General features: G+C 59.0%; 2 protein-coding genes across 4 annotated transcripts; both read left to right on the top strand.

Annotated features, from left to right (window-relative positions):
- The first annotated feature begins 754 nt into the window (after positions 1-754).
- On the top strand, positions 755-3,070 carry LOC141580002 (uncharacterized). The gene is made up of 2 exons (XM_074378912.1): positions 755-837; positions 2,979-3,070. The coding sequence occupies exon 2, from the start codon at positions 2,982-2,984 to the stop codon at positions 3,030-3,032; it is 51 nt and encodes a 16-aa protein (XP_074235013.1). The 5' UTR covers positions 755-837; positions 2,979-2,981; the 3' UTR covers positions 3,033-3,070.
- SLC4A2 (solute carrier family 4 member 2) lies at positions 3,003-18,196 on the top strand. 3 transcript variants are annotated; one of them, XM_003929861.4, is made up of 22 exons: positions 3,003-3,092; positions 5,200-5,365; positions 5,527-5,768; positions 5,849-5,967; positions 7,456-7,688; positions 7,776-7,918; positions 8,971-9,151; positions 11,022-11,157; positions 11,265-11,430; positions 11,542-11,656; positions 11,813-11,997; positions 12,164-12,389; positions 12,483-12,698; positions 12,784-12,932; positions 13,036-13,230; positions 15,693-15,947; positions 16,053-16,142; positions 16,318-16,484; positions 16,902-17,155; positions 17,253-17,422; positions 17,643-17,816; positions 17,923-18,196. In XM_003929861.4, exons 1-22 carry the CDS (start codon positions 3,042-3,044, stop codon positions 18,001-18,003), a joined length of 3,714 nt encoding a protein of 1,237 aa, XP_003929910.1. In that variant the 5' UTR covers positions 3,003-3,041; the 3' UTR covers positions 18,004-18,196. The 3 variants fall into 3 exon arrangements, with proteins under 3 accessions (XP_003929910.1, XP_003929911.1, XP_003929912.1); XM_003929862.4 differs by lacking the exon at positions 3,003-3,092 and adding an exon at positions 3,127-3,710; XM_003929863.4 differs by lacking the exon at positions 3,003-3,092 and adding an exon at positions 3,689-4,236.
- The last annotated feature ends 17 nt before the right edge of the window (positions 18,197-18,213 follow it).

Below are 18,213 nucleotides of genomic sequence, written 5' to 3'. Positions count from 1 at the left end.
TCTATGCTTCACGTAGCCGACTGGAGAAAAGAAGCGAAAAGTATATGCCTTATCTGGAAGACTTGGTGATTTCGTTGGGCAAACAAAAACTACACACAAAGGTCTTGAATGATAAGTGATGGCTATGGCTAAGGTTGATTCAGTGCGAAGGTTCCATTCAAGAGGAAGGAGGCCACCACAGGGAATCTCTGTCCCTCTCAGGAAGTGGGGGGCCCGTAACAAGTTGCCCTCTCCCAGGTCAGCTCAGGTACTGAGCGGGTACTGAGCAGCCACCTGAGGCTTTCTTGGAGGCACGGGACTTTCTTGGACGTACGGGGGTTATTTGGGAGCGGGGGCGGAAGAGAATCTCGACCCCGATACGTTTCTATTTCGACTTCCTCCGCCCCGAATTTCCTGGCCATCCTTGTGCCTGCGTTTTTCTGTCTGGGATCCCCAGCGCGAGGCGGGATCCTTTCCACCCAGAGGTGCCGTAATGGAGCCGAGACGGAATCCCCCGGACGCCCGAGCCCCGAGTAGAGACTTTCGGGGCAGAGGGACGCGGGGGCGGCTCCTGGTGCCGGGCTGTGCCTGGAAGCGCGCCCCCGCCCCGGCCCCTGCTCTCGGCCCCCGCTCCCGCCTCCCCAGCCGCGGCGGCGGGGCCGCGCACGGTGCGCCGGGGGGCGCGCACGCAGGGGGCTGGCCTGCCCGAGGCGCGGGGGAAAGTTGAGTTGGGAGAAGTTGGGAGAGGCGGGGGCGCGCCCCGGGGTGGGCACGGGGCAGTCGTCGGGAGCGCGCGAGGGCGCCGGAGGACGGGGAGAGACCCCGAGACCCCCGGGGCACGAAGTCCAGAGCGAGCGGGTAAGCGGAGAGGTGGTGGCGGGGGAGGGCCGGGGCCGCGGAGGGAAGAAGGGAGGGGGAAGGGGGGGGAACTCGGGACTTGAGCGGGGAGGGAGTGGAAGTGGAGGAAAGGGCGGAGACTGGGGCGCGGGGAACCGAGGTCTTGGGGAGAAGGATGGGGAGGCGGATGGAGTGCTGGCCGGAAGCGGGCATTCCGGGGTCCGCTTCTCAGAGTTCCCTAAAGCCAGGGTGCCGCGCCCCCTGCCACCAGGAGGGTGTAGTCACCTGGAGACGCCGCCGGCCTTCCCACTCCCCGGCGGGCTCCAGACCATCCCTCCCCTCCTGCCCCCCCGCGCAGCCCTTCAGTCCAGGGGCGCCCACACTGGGGGTTGCCTGGGCCTCCGTCCCCAATCTCCGGGTTGAGAGGCGAAGCGGGGAAAGGCGGGTGGCTGGTCAGGTCGGGACAAGGGGTCAGGCAGAAGAGGGAGCAGCTGGGTGGGGATGGGAGGCGAGCCTGGAGAGTTGGACCTGACTCCCGGGGTCGGCTTGTCCAGGCGGGGAGTTCCGTGCTGGGTGTGAAGGGCGGCGCTGCCTGAAATCCAGGGTCTACTTTATCCCCCTTCATTTCCCCCGCCAGCCCCACTTGGAAGAGCTGCGGAATTTACGAGTTCACTTGGGGGGTGGTTAATGCCCAAGTGGGGGGTCCGAGTTGCTAATCCCTTGGGCCAGGGGAGAGATGCTAATCCTCTGGGCTGGTTGGGGCTGGTCCCGGGAATGTGTCCCCACCCGGATTATCGGCACCAATGCTCTGGACAGAGGCTGCTTTGTGTTCTGGGACAGCGGGGGAGGGGGCGCAGAGGAGCGTGGAGGGCACAGCCTGAGGTGGGAGTAGGCACCTGCAGGTGCTCAGGGCAGACTCCCCACAACCTTCCCAGACTGGGTCCCCCCACGCTCATCCACACCACCCACCCTGGCTGAAGGCCTGCTGAGGGGGAGGGGAAGAGCGTGGTTAGCCGAGTTGGCGTGCTTGCCAGGATTGTGTTGCCAGGCTTCCTATCCTGGGTGACCCCCCCCCCAGGCCTATACTGTTGGACCCAACACTGACTTGTCTTACTCGTAAGTCTGGCACCCCCAGTCCCCAGCAATGCACTGGGAGCGTGGGTACTGTCACTTTCCGCCAGTCTTGGGTGCCCCCGGGGCTGACACACTAGGAATGGGCCCGTCATCTGCAGGGATTGGGCTGCCCCCTGCAGCTCCTTCTCTGCCCCCACCACACAGGGTGCCCTCCGAAGACTCCCTGTAGTCACAGTCAGGAGGGTGGCAGCCCTGCCACTCAGATTTTCCTGGCTCCAGGCTCTAGGGGGGCGGGATCCAGACTGCCCTCAGAGGCAGAACCTCAAGGCTCAGTGGCCACCCCCTCCCAGCCCATCACATGCCCCTCCCCAATTATAAAGCTCAGCCCAGCCTGTGCCCACCTTCTGTGCCTTCCTCCCTCCCACTGAGTGAGTGGAGTTGAGCTCCTGCCCTCCACCCAGCCACTCTGCTTCCCTCCTGCCGGCCCCCACAGACCTGGGGGAGGGAAGCCTCCCGCCGGCCTGCATTGGGGAGGGGGCCCCCCCCTCCCTTCGGGGGCATCTTGGGCTCTCTCCAGAGTTCTTCCTTTCCTCTGCCCGCTTCCTGGCTTCCTGTCGCGGCAGCCCAGCCTCGCTCCACGGGGTGGCTCACCCTCCTCACCACGCCCTCTTTGGTCTCAGGCCCACCTCTGATGGGTGCCCTGATCCTGAGAGACTCCTTGTCTGCCTGGGCCTTCACTCCCCTCCTTCCCCGGCTCATGATCACTCCCCGCCACCCCATTCTGTTGCTTTCTCTCCAGGCCTGGGCCTTGACTCCTTTCTCTTTTTTTCTTGCGGCCTCTCCCACCTTCTCTCTTCTCCCTCTACTCAGTCTCTTGGCCCTTTTTGACCCCTGTTGCCTCAGTCCTCTCCTGTCTCTTTGTTCTTCTCTATTTCTCCTTTACGTAACTCCTCTCTGTGCTGTGGCAGCTGCTAAGGGCCACTCGGAGGTCCTTCATGGTCAGGAGGACCTGGAGCAGCGTGGAGGGTGTGTGGTGGCTGCTGCCGCCCTGGGGCTTTCAATGGTGATTGGGCCTCTCCCCTTCCCAGGTTATGCCTCCACCTCCTTGCCCTGAAAGCCGCAGCGACAGTGAAAAGGGCTAAGATTCCGCCATGAGCAGCGCCCCCCGGCGCCCTGCTACGGGCGCAGATTCTTTCCGCACGGTGAGTGTGGCCCCAGCAGCCTTGGATGCTCCAGCCAAGGGCCCTCTCCAACCAGGGATGTGAGTGTGTGTGTGTGTGAGTGTGTGTGTGTGTGTGTGTGTGTGTGTGAGCGTGCAGACCGGGAGGGCACTGCCATCCCTACTCAGACCTTGCATGATTGTTGTGGGGGATCAGGCATCTCCTAGTCCTGGGGAGGGAGTTCAGGCTGTTACCTGAAGACCTAGATAGCTTAGCCTCGGCAGTCGAGGAACTTTCAGAACCCTGGGTCTCTCACCCGGCAATCCCTCTTAGACCCGCCTGGCCCTTGAAGTGCAGGTCTAGTCTGAGCACCTGATCACCGGTCAGGGTTCTGGGCTGAGCTTGCCTGCCATGCCTGGCCACGCCCCCTGCCCACGTGCCACCCAGGCCCATCCTTCCCTGCCCCCACGTGGCCACTGCTCCACATGGCCCCCTCTGGATTTTCCTAAGGAGTCTAATGATTAACCCCGTGCCACAATCAGCTCCGCTATTGGTCATTCTGGCCCAGAGGGGCACGTGACTGGGAAGGGGCGCAGGCTGGTCCCCTCCCCCTCCTCAGGTTCACCCCTGCCGGCCATGGACTTCCTCCTGCGGCCTCAGGTGCGAGGGGTCTGCGACCTTTTCTCTCCACGGGGGCTAGCTCCCTGACGCCTCTCCCTGGCCCCTCGTCCCATGGTGCTGCTTCTGGTAGGAGTGGGGCCGGGCACTTGGGGAAGCCAGGAGATGGGCAGGAGCCTTCCTCACAGAGGGGAGAAGCCGGCCCCCTGGCCTGCTCACCTTTTCTTATCCGGTGTTCTGCCAGTCTCAGCTGCTCCAGTCCCCACCTCGTCCCCAAGACCCGCCCTTCGCCACAGCCCTCCTCCCCAAGCTCTTCCTGGTTCTTGCTGCTGGCACCGCCATGGAGGGGGCTGCATACCCCCGCCCTTGGAGATCCCGATGCCCTTCAGGTCCAGAAGCTCTTGAGCAAATATTTGGCGGCACCTGGAGCTGAGACTGTGGGTGGGTGGGGGGCTGAACCAAGGCTGCCTGGCCCAGCGGCTGCTGCTTAGCCAGGCTGAGCTCTCGCAAACGCCGCATTCCCTGCCGGCTGTGCCGGCTACTGCTCTGCGCCCGCAGGATGACTCAGGTGGGGGCTGTGGGGGTGGGGTGAGGGGTGGGGCTGGGGAGCAGGCCCAGGGCTCGGGTGTGGGGTCTAGGGGCTTGGGGAGCGCTCCTGGGGGCTGAAGAGCATCCATTCCTGGCCCTGCGGGGCTGGGTTTGTTTGATTCTGACTGGCCCTGGATCGGTTAGCTTGGGCGCCTCCAGAAGTTACTTTTTGGGATCAGCAGTTGTCTTCAGGCCAACAGGAGTTTCTTCACTATCTTGTCATGTGAACTTCCCGGTTCACACGCCCTCCCTCCAGGCTGCAGAAGGGCTGGACACACGGGATTTCTTCCCCTGGCCCTGAACTGACTGTACAACCAAGGGGGATGGGCTGGGGTGGGGACAGCTCAGAACCGAGGCGACAGCTGCTGGGGGGGACTGGGTCTCTGCATCTGAGGGGACACTGCTGGGGGGACACTGGGTCCCTGCATTTGAGGAGACAGACTGGGGGGACTGGATCCCTTCTTTGTTTTTTTTTTTGTTTTTTTTTTTGAGATGAAGACTCCCTCTGTCAAACAGGCTGGAGTACAGTGGCATGATCTTTGCTCACTGCAACCTCCACCTCCTGGGTTCAAGTGATTTTCTTGCCTCAACCTCCCCAGTAGCTGGAATTACAGGCACCCACCACCATGCCTGGCTGATTTTTGTATTTTTAGTAGAGATAGGGCTTTACCATGTTGGTTAGGCTGGTCTTGAGTTCCTGATCTCCAGCAATCCACCCACCCCAGCCTCCAAAAGGGCTGGGATTATGGATGTGAGCCACTGTGCCCAGCCTGGGTCCCTATATTTGAAGGGACAGCTGCTGAGGGGATATCAAGTCACCAGCATTAGAGGAGATGGCTGCTGGTGGCAGGGGTCCTAGGTCTCTGGCACTGGGAAGGGTGAGGTTTCGGGGTACAATTTCCAGTAAGCCCTGTGTGTTTTCTCTGTGCCTTCTTCCTCACAGCCAGAGCCAGAGAGCTTGGTCCCTGGGACGCCTGGGTTTCCCGAGCCGGAGGAAGATGAACTTCACCGCACCCTGGGCGTGGAGCGGTTTGAGGAGATCCTACAGGAGGCCGGGTCTCGCGGAGGGGAGGAGCCAGGCCGAAGCTATGGGGAGGAAGATTTTGAGTGTGAGGGGGCAGGCAGGGGAAGGGGAGGAGGCAAGGGGATCACATTTGACTGTCCAGCAAAGAAGGGGCTGGGGTCTTTGTGGGAGGAGCCAGGCTGTGGGCCAGGATGGCCGGGGAGGGATGCTCTGCTGACCACAGCCAAGTCTCCCTCCTCCCTGCAGACCACCGCCAGTCCTCCCACCACATCCATCACCCGCTGTCCACCCACCTGCCTCCGGATGCACGCCGCCGCAAGACACCCCAGGGCCCAGGACGGAAGCCTCGAAGGCGCCCGGTAGCCTCCCCAACAGGAGAAACCCCCACCATTGAGGAGGGGGAGGAAGATGAGGATGAGGCCATCGAGGCGGAGGGGGCCCGGCCACTCACACAGCCGTCCCCTGTTTCCACACCGTCCTTAGTGCAGGTTCGCGGGGCGCGGGCTCCTAGGGGATGTTGGCAGGGCCCTGGCCTGGTCACTCCTGCCCACATGGGTCCCTGTTGCAGTTCTTCCTCCAAGAGGATGACAGTGCTGACCGGAAGGCAGAGAGGACCAGTCCACCTCCCCCTGTACCGCTGCCCCACCAGGAGGCAACTCCTCGGGCCTCCAAAGGGGCCCAGGCTGGGTAAGTACACCCCAATCAACAGTGTCCCCAACAGACACCTCCCCTGCTAGGGAAGTGAGGTGGTGGAATCACCAGGCCGGGCTTCAAATCCCAGCCCTGCCCTCACGAGCTGGGCAAGCAACTTAAGCGCTCTAAGCCCCAGGGTCCTCACGGAACCAAGCATAATAGAACCGTTCTCACTGGTGGCTGTAGGGATTAAGGGTGGTATGAATTAAGGTTCTAAGTATGGTTTAGCCTGGCACAGAACAAGCACTGCCTAAGCTGCCCCCTACCCCTGCTCATCCCCCACCCCCACCTGTGGTGTAGTGGGAGCAGTAGCCAGCACTGGCTCAGGTACTGGACGGTGACCTCCCAGCACTTGCTGGGGCCCCCAGGGTTCCAGAGGCAAAGGAGACCCCCTCTCCTCGGGGAGCTGCCAACACTCTCTGGTTGGAAATCAAACGTTGTCATATGAGATGGCATCAGCATGTTGTCACTGCACCCAGTGGCCGGTTCAGGCAGTGTCAGTTGCAGTGGACGATTGGCATTTGGGGGAAGGCTTCCTGGAGAAATGACTTTGAACTAGGTCTCAAGGTCACTACTATCACGAATCTGTTGTTTTCTGGGTGCCAGGCAGCGTGAAGGCTGCAGGAAGCGAAGGGCATGTCGTCCCCTCTGGGAGCACGTAAACCTGTTGGGACAGTGTACAGATGCAGGGGGCGGGTTACAGTGGCCTTAGAGGTGTCAGGATGGCCAGGAGGCGGTTGGGGCTTCCGAGAAAGTCTGGCAGCAGGAAAGGGTCGGATTTGTGGGCCAGGGTACATGGGGACTAGGAAAGCCTGGTCATGGGAGGGGACATGAGCTTGGAGCTCTGGGGTCTCTTGATGTTGAGAGAGAGGGATGGGACCACATGGCAGGGCCCTAGCCGCCCAGTGTTGGCAGAGAAAGGGGAGAGAGCAGAAGCTGGCATCTGTGAAGGCCGAGGCTCACCCCTCCTCCCAGGGCAGGAAGCTGTCTGCCGTCTCAAAGGCCCAGTGCCACGGACTTTATTCCTCTTGATTAAACATAGGCCCCTGTGAACCTCTCAGTCCCATGGCTTAGGGGTGTGCCGGGGGTGAGGGGGCAGGGGGGCGAATGCCGACTGTCCTGAGCAACTTTTTTGCGCCAGACCCTGCACTGGGACTTTTCCAGAATCTTACCCCTCATGGCACTGCAAAAGGCTAGCCTCAGCTCCAACTGCTAAGGAGCATTGACGTTCACAGTGGATGATCAGAGGGGCCTCTGGGTGACCGTTTGGAGCTGCACAGCTGGAAAAGGGTGGAGCTGGGGTGTGGATGCTGGCAGTCTGCGTCCAGAATCCCCCTCTTCCCATGCCCATGCCTCCCAGGAGTGGGAGCCAGGAGGGCCTGGAGTCTGATGTGGCCCCTTCCCTAGCTGTCCCCTGTGTAGGTGCTGGGCGTTGGGGAAGAGGCCGGCTTTCTCGGGCTCACGGCCATTCTGTCTGCCTAGAACCCAGTTGGAGGAGGTGGTGGCAGTGACCAGTGGCACCGCAGGGGGTGACGATGGGGGTGCCTCAGGGCGCCCCCTGCCCAAAGCCCAGCCTGGGCACCGCAGCTACAATCTTCAGGAAAGGAGGCGCATTGGGAGCATGACGGGAGCTGAGCAGGCACTGCTGCCCCGGGTCCCCACGGATGAGAGCGAGGCCCAGACGCTGGCCACGGCTGACCTAGACCTCATGAAGAGTGAGTGCTGGGCCTGGGCCCAACCCGGCACTGGGGTGAAGGAGTAAGAGAAAGGGGGAGTCCAACCTTGGTCCTCTGCCCCGACAGGTCACCGGTTTGAGGACGTTCCTGGAGTGCGGCGGCATTTGGTGCGGAAGAATGCAAAAGGTTCAACGCAGAGTGGCCGGGAAGGGCGGGAGCCTGGCCCCACACCTCGAGCCCGACCCCGGGCTCCCCACAAGCCCCACGAGGTACCACGCTCCGCTTCATGCTCCTCCATTAACTTCCCATCCACCTTCTCCCCACCATCCCTCCCCTATCTCTCAGACCAGCTGTAATCTCAAGCCTCAAGACTCCCACCTTTGTTTTGTTGAGACAGTCTGACTCTTGTCGCCCAGGCTGGAGTGCAGTTGCACAACCTTGGCTCACGGCAACCTCTGCCTCCTGGGTTCAAGCGATTTTTTTTGCCTCAGTCTCCAGAGTAGCTGGGATTATAGGCACCCACCGTCCATGGCTAATTTTTGTAATTTTAGTAGAGATGAGGTTTCACCGTGTTGGCCAGGCTGGTCTCCAACTCTTGGCCTCAAGTGATCCATGTGCCTTGGCCTCCCAAAGTGCTGGGATTACAGCGTGAGCCACTGCACCCGGCACAGGGATGCCACCTTTGGTTGTGAAGGTTGTACACTGCACAAGAGTCACTCGGTTACCTAGTGACGCTGCCCATCTTAAGGGCTCTGGTCCTGAACTCTGACACAGTGTGTATTTGTCCCCATTTTATGGAGGTGTCATACATATGGGAAGCTGCATCTTTGTGAAGCATCCAGCTCAGTGGCCAGTTGCAAGGACCTGCCTGCCATTTCCCACACTCCAGAAGTTCCTCCATGGCCCCACCCAGTCAGTATTTTTCAGAGGCCACCACTCTTCCTTCATTTGCCAGTTCTTGAATGCCTGTCGGTGGAATGGCTGATAAGCATTCCACTTGTTAAAAGGTCTACAGTGCCCATTTCTGAAGCCCTGACTGTGAGTCGTGTAGCATGCCATGTGCTTTTCCTTTTCCCTCCTGACAGTCCTTTGAGGCAGGTATTATTCCCATTTGACAGATGAGAGAAGCTGCGTCTCATTGGTTAGTCAGTTGTCGAGGGTCCCACCTGGCTGTGGGACTGGCGTGCCTGTGCACCACCCCCCGTGCTCCTGCTCTCCAGGGTCACTCGCCTCCCTCTGATGCCGCTCACCTCTGAGACCCACCCCAGGCCCGCCGCCTCCGGCTCTGTACCCCAAAATGCCTTCCCTTCTCTCCCCCAAGGTGTTTGTGGAGCTGAATGAGTTGCTGCTGGATAAAAACCAGGAGCCCCAGTGGCGGGAGACAGCTCGCTGGATCAAATTTGAAGAGGACGTGGAGGAGGAGACAGAGCGCTGGGGCAAGCCGCATGTGGCCTCCCTCTCCTTCCGCAGTCTCCTGGAGCTCCGCAGGACCCTGGCGCATGGTAACCCCGCTCCCCTCCACCTCCCACCCAGCTACTTCCCAGGAAACTTTGGCCCATACGGCCCAAATCTGTCTTGAGCCCCACGATGTGTGACAGCCCCAGAGCCCAGAGGGACCATGGCCCACACCCAGGTCACATCTGCATTTTCAGCTATCAGCTTCTCTAATGTTCTCAGATAACAACTGAAGCCAACGTGTTTTGGTTGTGAAAATGTTCAAGAGAAACCATTTTGATGTAAAGCTTTCTGAAATTCTTGGCATGCTTTGGTACCATCTTCGAGATTCTGGGGAATGTGATCTAATCTGTAGCTGTGTATATCTCACGAAATGACCACTGACCACAGATGCGGGACTTCCGAGCCCTGTGCTTGCTTGCTTGCTCCTTCCCAATGGGGCGTCACTCCCAGTTGTTGTTAAAGGGCCTGTTTCTAAGGAGCTGAGGTTCTATGGTTTGAGGCACCCTGGGAATTAATTTTTTTTTTTTTTTTTTGAGATGGAGTCTCGCTCTGCCGCCCAGGCTGGAGTGCATTGGTGCAGCCTCGGCTCACTGCAACCTCTGCCTTCCGGGTTCAAGCGATTCTCCTGCCTCAGCCTGCCGAGTAGCTGGGATCACAGGCATGCGTCACCAGGCCTGGCTAATTTTTGTATTTTTAGTAGAGTCAGGGTGTTACCATGTCGGCCAGGTTGGTCTCGAACTCCTGACCTCATGATCTGTCCACCTTGGCCTCCCAAAGTGCTGAGATTACAGGCATGAGGCACCGTGCCCAGCCTTTTTTTTTGAGACAGAATGTTTCTCTGTTACCAAGCTGGAAGTACAGTGGTGCAATCTCGGCTCACTGCAACCTCCACCTCCTGGGCTCAAGTGATCCTCCTGCCTCAGCTTCCCAAGTAGCTGGAACTGCAGGCGCACAACACCACGCCTAGCTAATTGTTGTATTTTTAGTAGAGATGGGGTTTCACTTTGTTGCCCAGACTGAGCTAGAACTCCTGAGCTCAAGTGATTCACGCACCTCAGCCTCCCAAAGTGCTGGGATTACAGGTGTGAGCCACTGTGCCCAGCTTAAAATTAAATTAAAAAAAAAAAAAAAAGAGTAAACAAAAAATTAAGCAGCTGAGGACCTAGAAACCTGCTCTTAGGATTGTTTCCCAACTAAGAGTACATAGGCTCCCAGTGAGACTCGAGGGCTTCGGGTAAAGTGCCACCGGGCAAGAGCTTTATTACTAGGCCTTGTGATCTCTGGTCTGGCTGCTCAGGGGTTTTCAGTTCTGTTTCTTCTTTAATCTTTGTTACTGATGAATGATCTGGTAACTCTTGAAGGGACTGTTATTTCTGTGTGCAATGGTGAAGGGAGGTCAAGGAGCAGATGGGGAAGTCAAGAAGCTTGGGGTGGAGCAGGGTCTGCAGGTGGCTCCAGGGTGGCCACATGGACAAGGCCACAGACCAGCTGAGGTGCGAACCAGAGGGTAGAACTAGGCCCCTAGAGTGGCACAACAGCTGGCTCACTTAAAGGAGAGTTTTCTAACAGACAAGAGGGTTCAGCCAGAGTGGGCAGCCTGTGTGGAGGCCGGATGCTCCCCGGAAAGGGTGTCTAGCAGGTGTAGCCTAGGTGGCCTCTCTGGTCACTGAGGCTCAGTGGTCTCTGTTGAGCGTCGCAACATTCCTGGGGGTCTGGGGGAGGGGACGAACTAGAGGGCCGGTGTGACCTAGGCTCCTGTAGGAGCTAGGACGCAAGCCCGTGTCCTTCACCGGTAGGCTGGTGTTCCATCCCCGGCACCCACCCGCCTGGCCCTCAACCGTCCGTCCCCATTCCATTCTCTGCCACTGTTCTGCGCCCTGGGACTGAGCGGTCCTCCATGCCATCTTATGCCAGGGGCTGTGCTCTTGGATCTGGACCAGCAGACCCTGCCTGGAGTGGCCCACCAGGTGGTGGAGCAGATGGTCATCTCTGACCAGATCAAGGCCGAGGACAGGGCCAATGTGCTGCGGGCCCTGCTCCTGAAACACAGGTGAGGCCCTGTGGGCGGCTGGGGACAACTCTTCATCCAGCCCACCAGCCCTGGCCCTTGGCATTGACCCCCACTCCCCTTTGCCTCACCGCCCTCTGCCCCACCAGCCACCCAAGCGACGAGAAGGACTTCTCCTTCCCCCGAAACATCTCGGCTGGCTCCCTGGGCTCCCTGCTGGGGCATCACCACACTCAGGGGGCTGAGAGTGACCCTCACGTCACCGAGCCTCTCATCGGAGGTGTTCCTGAGACCCGGCTGGAGGTGGAGCGAGAGGTGAGGGGAGAACCGGCTCTGCCTGGGCTGGCAGCAGGACTGAGGAAGTCCGGGTGAGGACTCGGAGCGGGAGGAGCTTGACTGGGCTGAGCTCTCCTCTGTGTCCCCCAGCGCGAGCTGCCACCTCCAGCACCACCAGCTGGCATTACCCGCTCCAAGTCGAAGCATGAGCTGAAGCTGCTTGAGAAGATCCCTGAGAATGCCGAGGCCACAGTGGTCCTCGTGGGTATGTGGGGCAGGTCCCATGTGGGAGGCTTGGTGGCCAGGCCCTGAGGCAGGGTCCTATAGTCTTCCTGGCCCTCCCTCAGTACCACCCCTGGGTGAGGGGCTGGAAGGTGGTCCTGCTGCTCAGCTCTTACCCACAATGGCCCCACACCCCTAGGCTGCGTGGAGTTCCTCTCTCGCCCCACCATGGCCTTCGTGCGGCTCCGGGAGGCCGTGGAGTTGGACGCAGTGTTGGAGGTGCCGGTGCCTGTGCGTTTCCTCTTCCTGCTGCTGGGCCCAAGCAGCGCCAACATGGACTACCATGAGATTGGCCGCTCCATCTCTACCCTCATGTCGGACAAGGTCAGCTCCCCTCCTGCTCTGAAGCCTACTTCCCAGAGCCCTCCGTGGGCCAGCCTTGATCCCCACAACTGCCCCCCACCCACCAGCCTTGCCCAGCCCCAGCCCCAGCCCCAGGCCCTCGGCCCTCCTCTTTGTGCCCTCCCTGATCCCCATCCTGCTTTGGCAGCAATTTCACGAGGCAGCCTACCTGGCCGACGAGCGGGAGGACCTGCTGACGGCCATCAATGCCTTCCTGGACTGCAGCGTGGTGCTGCCGCCCTCGGAAGTGCAGGGCGAGGAGCTGCTGCGCTCTGTGGCCCACTTCCAGCGCCAGATGCTCAAGAAGCGAGAGGAGCAGGGCCGGCTGCTGCCCACAGGGGCCGGGCTGGAGCCCAAATCTACCCAAGATAAGGGTACGAGCCAGGGCGGGCTGGGGCCGGGGCTGCCTGAAGGGGATGAGGTGAGCAGGACGAGCCGGGGTGCCCTGACGGAGGCCTGGGTTGCAGCGCTCCTGCAGATGGTAGAGGTGGCAGGGGCAGCTGAAGACGATCCCCTTCGGCGGACCGGGCGGCCCTTTGGGGGGCTGATCCGAGATGTGCGGCGCCGCTATCCTCACTACCTGAGCGACTTCCGAGATGCCCTTGACCCTCAGTGCCTGGCTGCCGTCATCTTCATCTACTTTGCCGCCTTGTCTCCTGCTATCACCTTTGGGGGGCTGCTAGGTGAGGAGAGCCTTCAGGGGTAGCGCGGTGGGGGCACTGCCCAGGGCCTGGCCACCATCTCCTGAGCTGGTCCCTGTACTTCCAGGAGAGAAGACGCAGGACCTGATAGGGGTGTCGGAGCTGATTATGTCCACAGCACTCCAGGGTGTGGTCTTCTGCCTGCTGGGTGCCCAGCCGCTGCTGGTGATCGGCTTCTCAGGGCCCCTGCTGGTCTTCGAGGAGGCCTTCTTCTCGGTGAGGGTTCTTCCCACCCAGCTCCAGCTGCCCCTCCTCTGCCCTAGACACCTCCCCCAGCATCCCTGCCCAGAGCTCAGGACCTGACTGCCCTTGCCTCCAGTTCTGTAGCAGCAACCACCTGGAGTACCTGGTGGGCCGCGTGTGGATCGGCTTTTGGCTGGTGCTCCTGGCCCTGCTCATGGTGGCCCTGGAGGGGAGCTTCCTGGTCCGCTTCGTCTCCCGCTTCACCCAGGAGATCTTCGCCTTCTTGATCTCACTCATCTTCATCTATGAGACCTTCTACAAGCTGGTGAAGGTGGGCAAGCCCTGCCGAGAGCTGGGCCAGGAGGGTTGAGGTTTCAGGGCTGGAGGGAGTCTCTTGGTCCCTTCCTCTGGATTCGAGGCCAGGCTGATCTGGAGTGTCCCTGGGGCTTGTTGCCAACACACACACCAGGGCCTCAGATCAGTCTTTTAATGAATGGAATTAATTTTTGAGATAGTCTCACTCTGTCACCCAGGCTGGAGTACAGTGGCATGACCTTGGCTTACTGCCACTTCCACCTCCCAAGTTCAAGCAATTCTCCTGCCCCAGCCTCCCCAGTAGCTGGGATTATAGATCTGCGCCACCATGCCCAAATAATTTTTGTATTTTTAGTAGAGACGACATTTTACCATGTTGGCCAGGCTGGTCTTGAATGCCTGACCTCAGATGATCCACCCACCTCGGCCTCCCAAAGTGCTGGTACCATAGGAGTGAGCCAACGTGCCTGCCTTGATTTATTTCTAAACAACAACTCGAACCAGATAGATCAGTCTCTCAAAAACTCATAATTTTATTTATTTTTTTTTTTTTGAGATGGAGTCTCACTCTGTCACCAGGCTGGAGTGCAGTGGTGCAATCTCGGCTCACTGCAACCTCTGCCTCCCATATTCAAGCGATTCTCCTGCTTCAGCCTCCCCAGTAGCTGGGACTACAGGTGCCCGCCACCACGCCTGGCTAATTTTTGTATTTTTAGTAGAGATGGGGTTTCACCATGTTGGCCAGGGTGGTCTCAATCTCCTGACCTTGTGATCCATCCACCTCGGCCTCCCAAGGTGCTGGGATTACAGGTGTGAGCCACCGCGCCCGGCCTCTTTTTTGGGGGGGACAGTGTTGCTTTGTTGCCCAGGCTGCAGTGTAGTTTTGGCGCGATCTCTGCTGAGGTTCTCCTGCCTCAGCCTCCTAGATTACAGGCACATGCCACCATGCCTGGCTAATTTTTTTTGTATTTTTTTAGTAGAGATGGGGTTTCGCCAGGCTGGTCTTGAATTCCTGGCCTCAAGTGATCCGTCCACCTCAGCCTCCCAAAGTGCTCGGATTACAGGTGTGAGCCACTGCACCTGGCCAAAAACTCAAACTTTTATTTCTTAAAAACTTCTATATTTAATGGCACAGTGGTGCCATGAGTGCTTACTCTTACCTCAAACTCCTGGGCTCATGTAATCCTTCTGCCTCAGCCTCCCTAACAGCTGGGACTAGGTGGGCATCACCTTGCATGGATAATTTTTAAATTTTTTGAAGAGAAGAGACCTACCTATATTACCCAGGCTTGCCTGGAACTCCTGGCATCCTCCTGTGTTGGCCTCCCAAAGGGTTGGGGTTGTAGGCAGGAGCCACTGGCCTCGTCTGTCTTTTTATTTTTTTCATTTCATTTTATTTATTTGGTTTTTTTTTTTTTGAGACAGAGTCTTGCTCCGTTGCCCAGGCTGGAGTGCAATGGTGCGATCTCGGCTCACCGCAACCTCCACCTCCTGGGCTCAGGCAATTCTCCTGCCTCAGCCTCCTGAGTAGCTGGGATTACAGGCATGCGCCACCACGCCCAGCTGGTTTTTTTGTATTTTTAGTAGAGACGGGGTTTCACCATGTTGACCAGGATGGTCTCGATCTCTCGACCTCGTGATCCACCCGCCTCGGCCTCCCAAAGTGCTGGGATTACAGGCTTGAGCCACCGCGCCCGGCCTCTTTTTATTTTTTTAATTTCATTTTATTTATTTGTTTTTTTTTGAGACACAGTCTTGCTCCGTTGCCCAGGCTGGAGTGCAGTGGCACTATCTCAGCTCACTGCAACTTCGGCCTCCCGGGTTCAAGCAATTCTCCTGCCTCTGCCTCGACCTCTCTAGTAGCTGGAATTACAGAGGCCCACCATGCCCAGCTAATTTTTGTGTTTTTAGTAGAGGTAGGACAGGCTGGTCTCAAACTCCTGACCAAAAGTGATCTGCCCGCCTCAGCCTCCCAAAGTGCTGGAATTATGGGCGTGAGCCACCATGCCCGGGCTTTTTTATTTAAAAAAAAAAAATTATTTTTAGTTTGGTTTTAAAACTCATATTTTTAATAACAAAGGTACATGCTTTTGTTAAAATGTCAAACAATCCAGGAGTGTAGAAAGGGGAAAGGCTCCAGAGCTGACAGTCAATCTGGGCATGAGACGTGTGTGACAGGCCACTCTGGTTCTCTGTGCTCATGTCCTCCGCTTTCAGGCCCCTGGATCCTCTCTGGGCCTGGCTGATGCCACTCACCAGCTGCCTTCCTGACTTACATCAGCCGCTCAATCTTTTCTGCCCTACACTGCCCTGTGCTCACAGCTGGTTCTCTGGGTCATTGTCTTAATTCAATAAGACAAGCTCCTTGAAAGCAGGCCAGCCTTTCCCCTGCCCCACCCCTCCCACCCAACACTCGCTGAGCCCCACTAACTTCTCTGCAGTCTAGCTGATGGAGGCTGTGTGGCCTCCTCTCCCCAGATCTTCCAGGAGCATCCCCTACATGGCTGCTCAGCCTCCAACAGCTCAGAGGTGGACGGCGGTGAGAACACGACATGGGCCGGGGCCAGACCCACGCTGGGGCCGGGCAACAGGAGCTTGGCTGGGCAGTCTGGGCAGGGGAAGCCCCGGGGCCAGCCCAACACGGCCCTGCTGTCACTGGTGCTTATGGCCGGCACCTTCTTCATCGCCTTCTTCCTGCGCAAATTCAAGAACAGCCGGTTCTTTCCTGGCCGGGTGCGTGGGCTTAAAGGCCAAGAGGGGGTTAGGGGCAGGAAGGGGGGTGGCAGGAAGTCAGGGGCTGTGGTGGCAGGCCTCTGAGCGCTGTGCCTGCCCACTCAGATCCGGCGGGTGATTGGGGACTTTGGGGTGCCCATCGCTATCCTCATCATGGTGCTTGTGGATTACAGTATCGAGGACACCTATACCCAGGTAAGGTGCTGCTCGCAGCAGGCAAGTGCTGCTGCCTCTGCCGCCCCGGGTCTAGGGGTTCCCCTCCAGCCTCCAAACCCAGTCTGTCTTTCAGCTGAGTGGACCCCAACCCCTTTCCATGGCACACCCTCCACATTGACCTTACCCTTGTCTCTGCACTGTGTCCGCCCTGCAGAAGCTGAGTGTGCCCAGTGGATTCTCAGTGACTGCCCCAGAAAAGAGGGGCTGGGTCATCAACCCCCTGGGGGAGAAGAGCCCCTTCCCTGTGTGGATGATGGTTGCCAGCCTGCTGCCTGCTATCCTGGTCTTCATCCTCATCTTCATGGAGACACAGATCACCACGTGAGTGGTCCTAGCCAAAGGGGTATAAGGGCCAGAGCCCCAGGCCAAGCTGGGGAACTCGGCATGGAACCTCCAGCCATACTGGGCAATCCCAGGGACCTCAGGACAACTCGGATGCCAGGATGACCACAGGAGTTTATTCTGTGGACAGCAGAAAAGCACCCTGATGTTTGCTGGGACAGGAACAGCACTTGGAGGGGCAGGCCAGCCTGGCAGTGCTCACTAGGAGCTGTCATGGAGGATAAGGGCCCGGGGCCCAGGTTCTGCTCTATAACGGAATGTGAATCCTGACAGAATGGACAGGGACCACCAGTTTCCAAAACCAATTGGAGGGACTGGCTGGACATTCTGGAAAGACCCTGTGGTCTACAGAGCTGAGTCCACCCTGGGCCTCAGCAGCACCCCTCCTGCTCTCAGGCTCATCATCTCCAAGAAGGAGCGCATGCTGCAGAAGGGCTCCGGCTTCCACCTGGACCTGCTGCTCATCGTGGCCATGGGCGGCATCTGTGCCCTCTTTGGCCTGCCCTGGTTGGCTGCTGCCACTGTCCGCTCCGTCACTCACGCCAACGCACTCACCGTCATGAGCAAGGCCGTGGCGCCTGGGGACAAACCCAAGATTCAGGAGGTCAAGGAGCAGCGCGTGACAGGGCTGCTGGTTGCCCTGCTTGTGGGTATGTTGCCTCTTGCCCTTCCTTTCCCAGTGGATTCCCCAGGGCCACTGGGGCCCGGGGACCCTGGGGCCAACTGTTTCTCCTGCGCCTCCTGTAGGCCTCTCCATAGTTATCGGGGATCTGCTCCGGCAGATCCCCTTGGCCGTGCTCTTTGGAATTTTCCTGTACATGGGAGTCACCTCCCTTAATGGGATCCAGTTCTATGAGCGGCTGCATCTGCTGCTCATGCCACCCAAACATCACCCAGATGTCACTTACGTCAAGAAGGTGAGCCCCCCAGCTCCCCACCCAAAGGGGTGCGCCTCTGCCCATCCTGGTCTACTTGGGTCACTCCAGCTGCTCCCTCCCGTCTACCCCTTCAGCTAGCCCCCACCTCCTCTGTACAGACCCTAGGAAGGTGCTTCCGTTCCCACCTCTGAGGAAGGGAGAGGCTCATCCCAGGAGCAGGCTGGAGAGGAGCCTAGGCTCACCTGTCTCCATCTCCCAGGTCCGGACCCTCCGTATGCACCTGTTCACGGCCCTGCAGCTACTCTGCCTGGCCCTGCTCTGGGCTGTCATGTCCACAGCTGCCTCCCTGGCCTTCCCCTTCATCCTCATCCTCACAGTGCCGCTCCGCATGGTGGTGCTCACCCGGGTCTTCACCGAGCGAGAGATGAAATGCGTAAGCCCTCCCAACTGCCTCCCCCAGCCCCTCTTGGTCCCCTCTCATCTGCTTGTGGATCTACAAGGGCTCCCCTTCCATTCTTGACCACCACCCTCCCACACAGCTGGATGCCAACGAGGCAGAGCCGGTGTTTGATGAGCGGGAGGGTGTGGACGAGTACAATGAGATGCCCATGCCTGTGTAGCCGCCCATGCCTGTGTAGCCGCTGCTGAGAGACAGCTGAGAGACCGCCAAGAGACGGATGGACGAGGGGACAGGCTGGTGGGATGGGGTTCCCCCTCCCCTGCCCCTCCCTCCTCATTTTTATTTAAGTGAATAATTTAAAAGTCCCTTTCTCTCCCAGTGCCCCTGCAGTAAAGTGCTTTGGCCCCCACTTATCTCTGGCCTTTTGTCT

The sequence above is a fragment of the Saimiri boliviensis genome, chromosome 10 (genome assembly GCF_048565385.1).
Source record: "Saimiri boliviensis isolate mSaiBol1 chromosome 10, mSaiBol1.pri, whole genome shotgun sequence".
In the NCBI taxonomy this organism is placed as follows: Eukaryota; Metazoa; Chordata; class Mammalia; order Primates; family Cebidae; genus Saimiri; species Saimiri boliviensis.
Note: the sequence above shows the minus strand (reverse complement) of the source record. Positions and strands in the feature narration are given on the sequence as shown.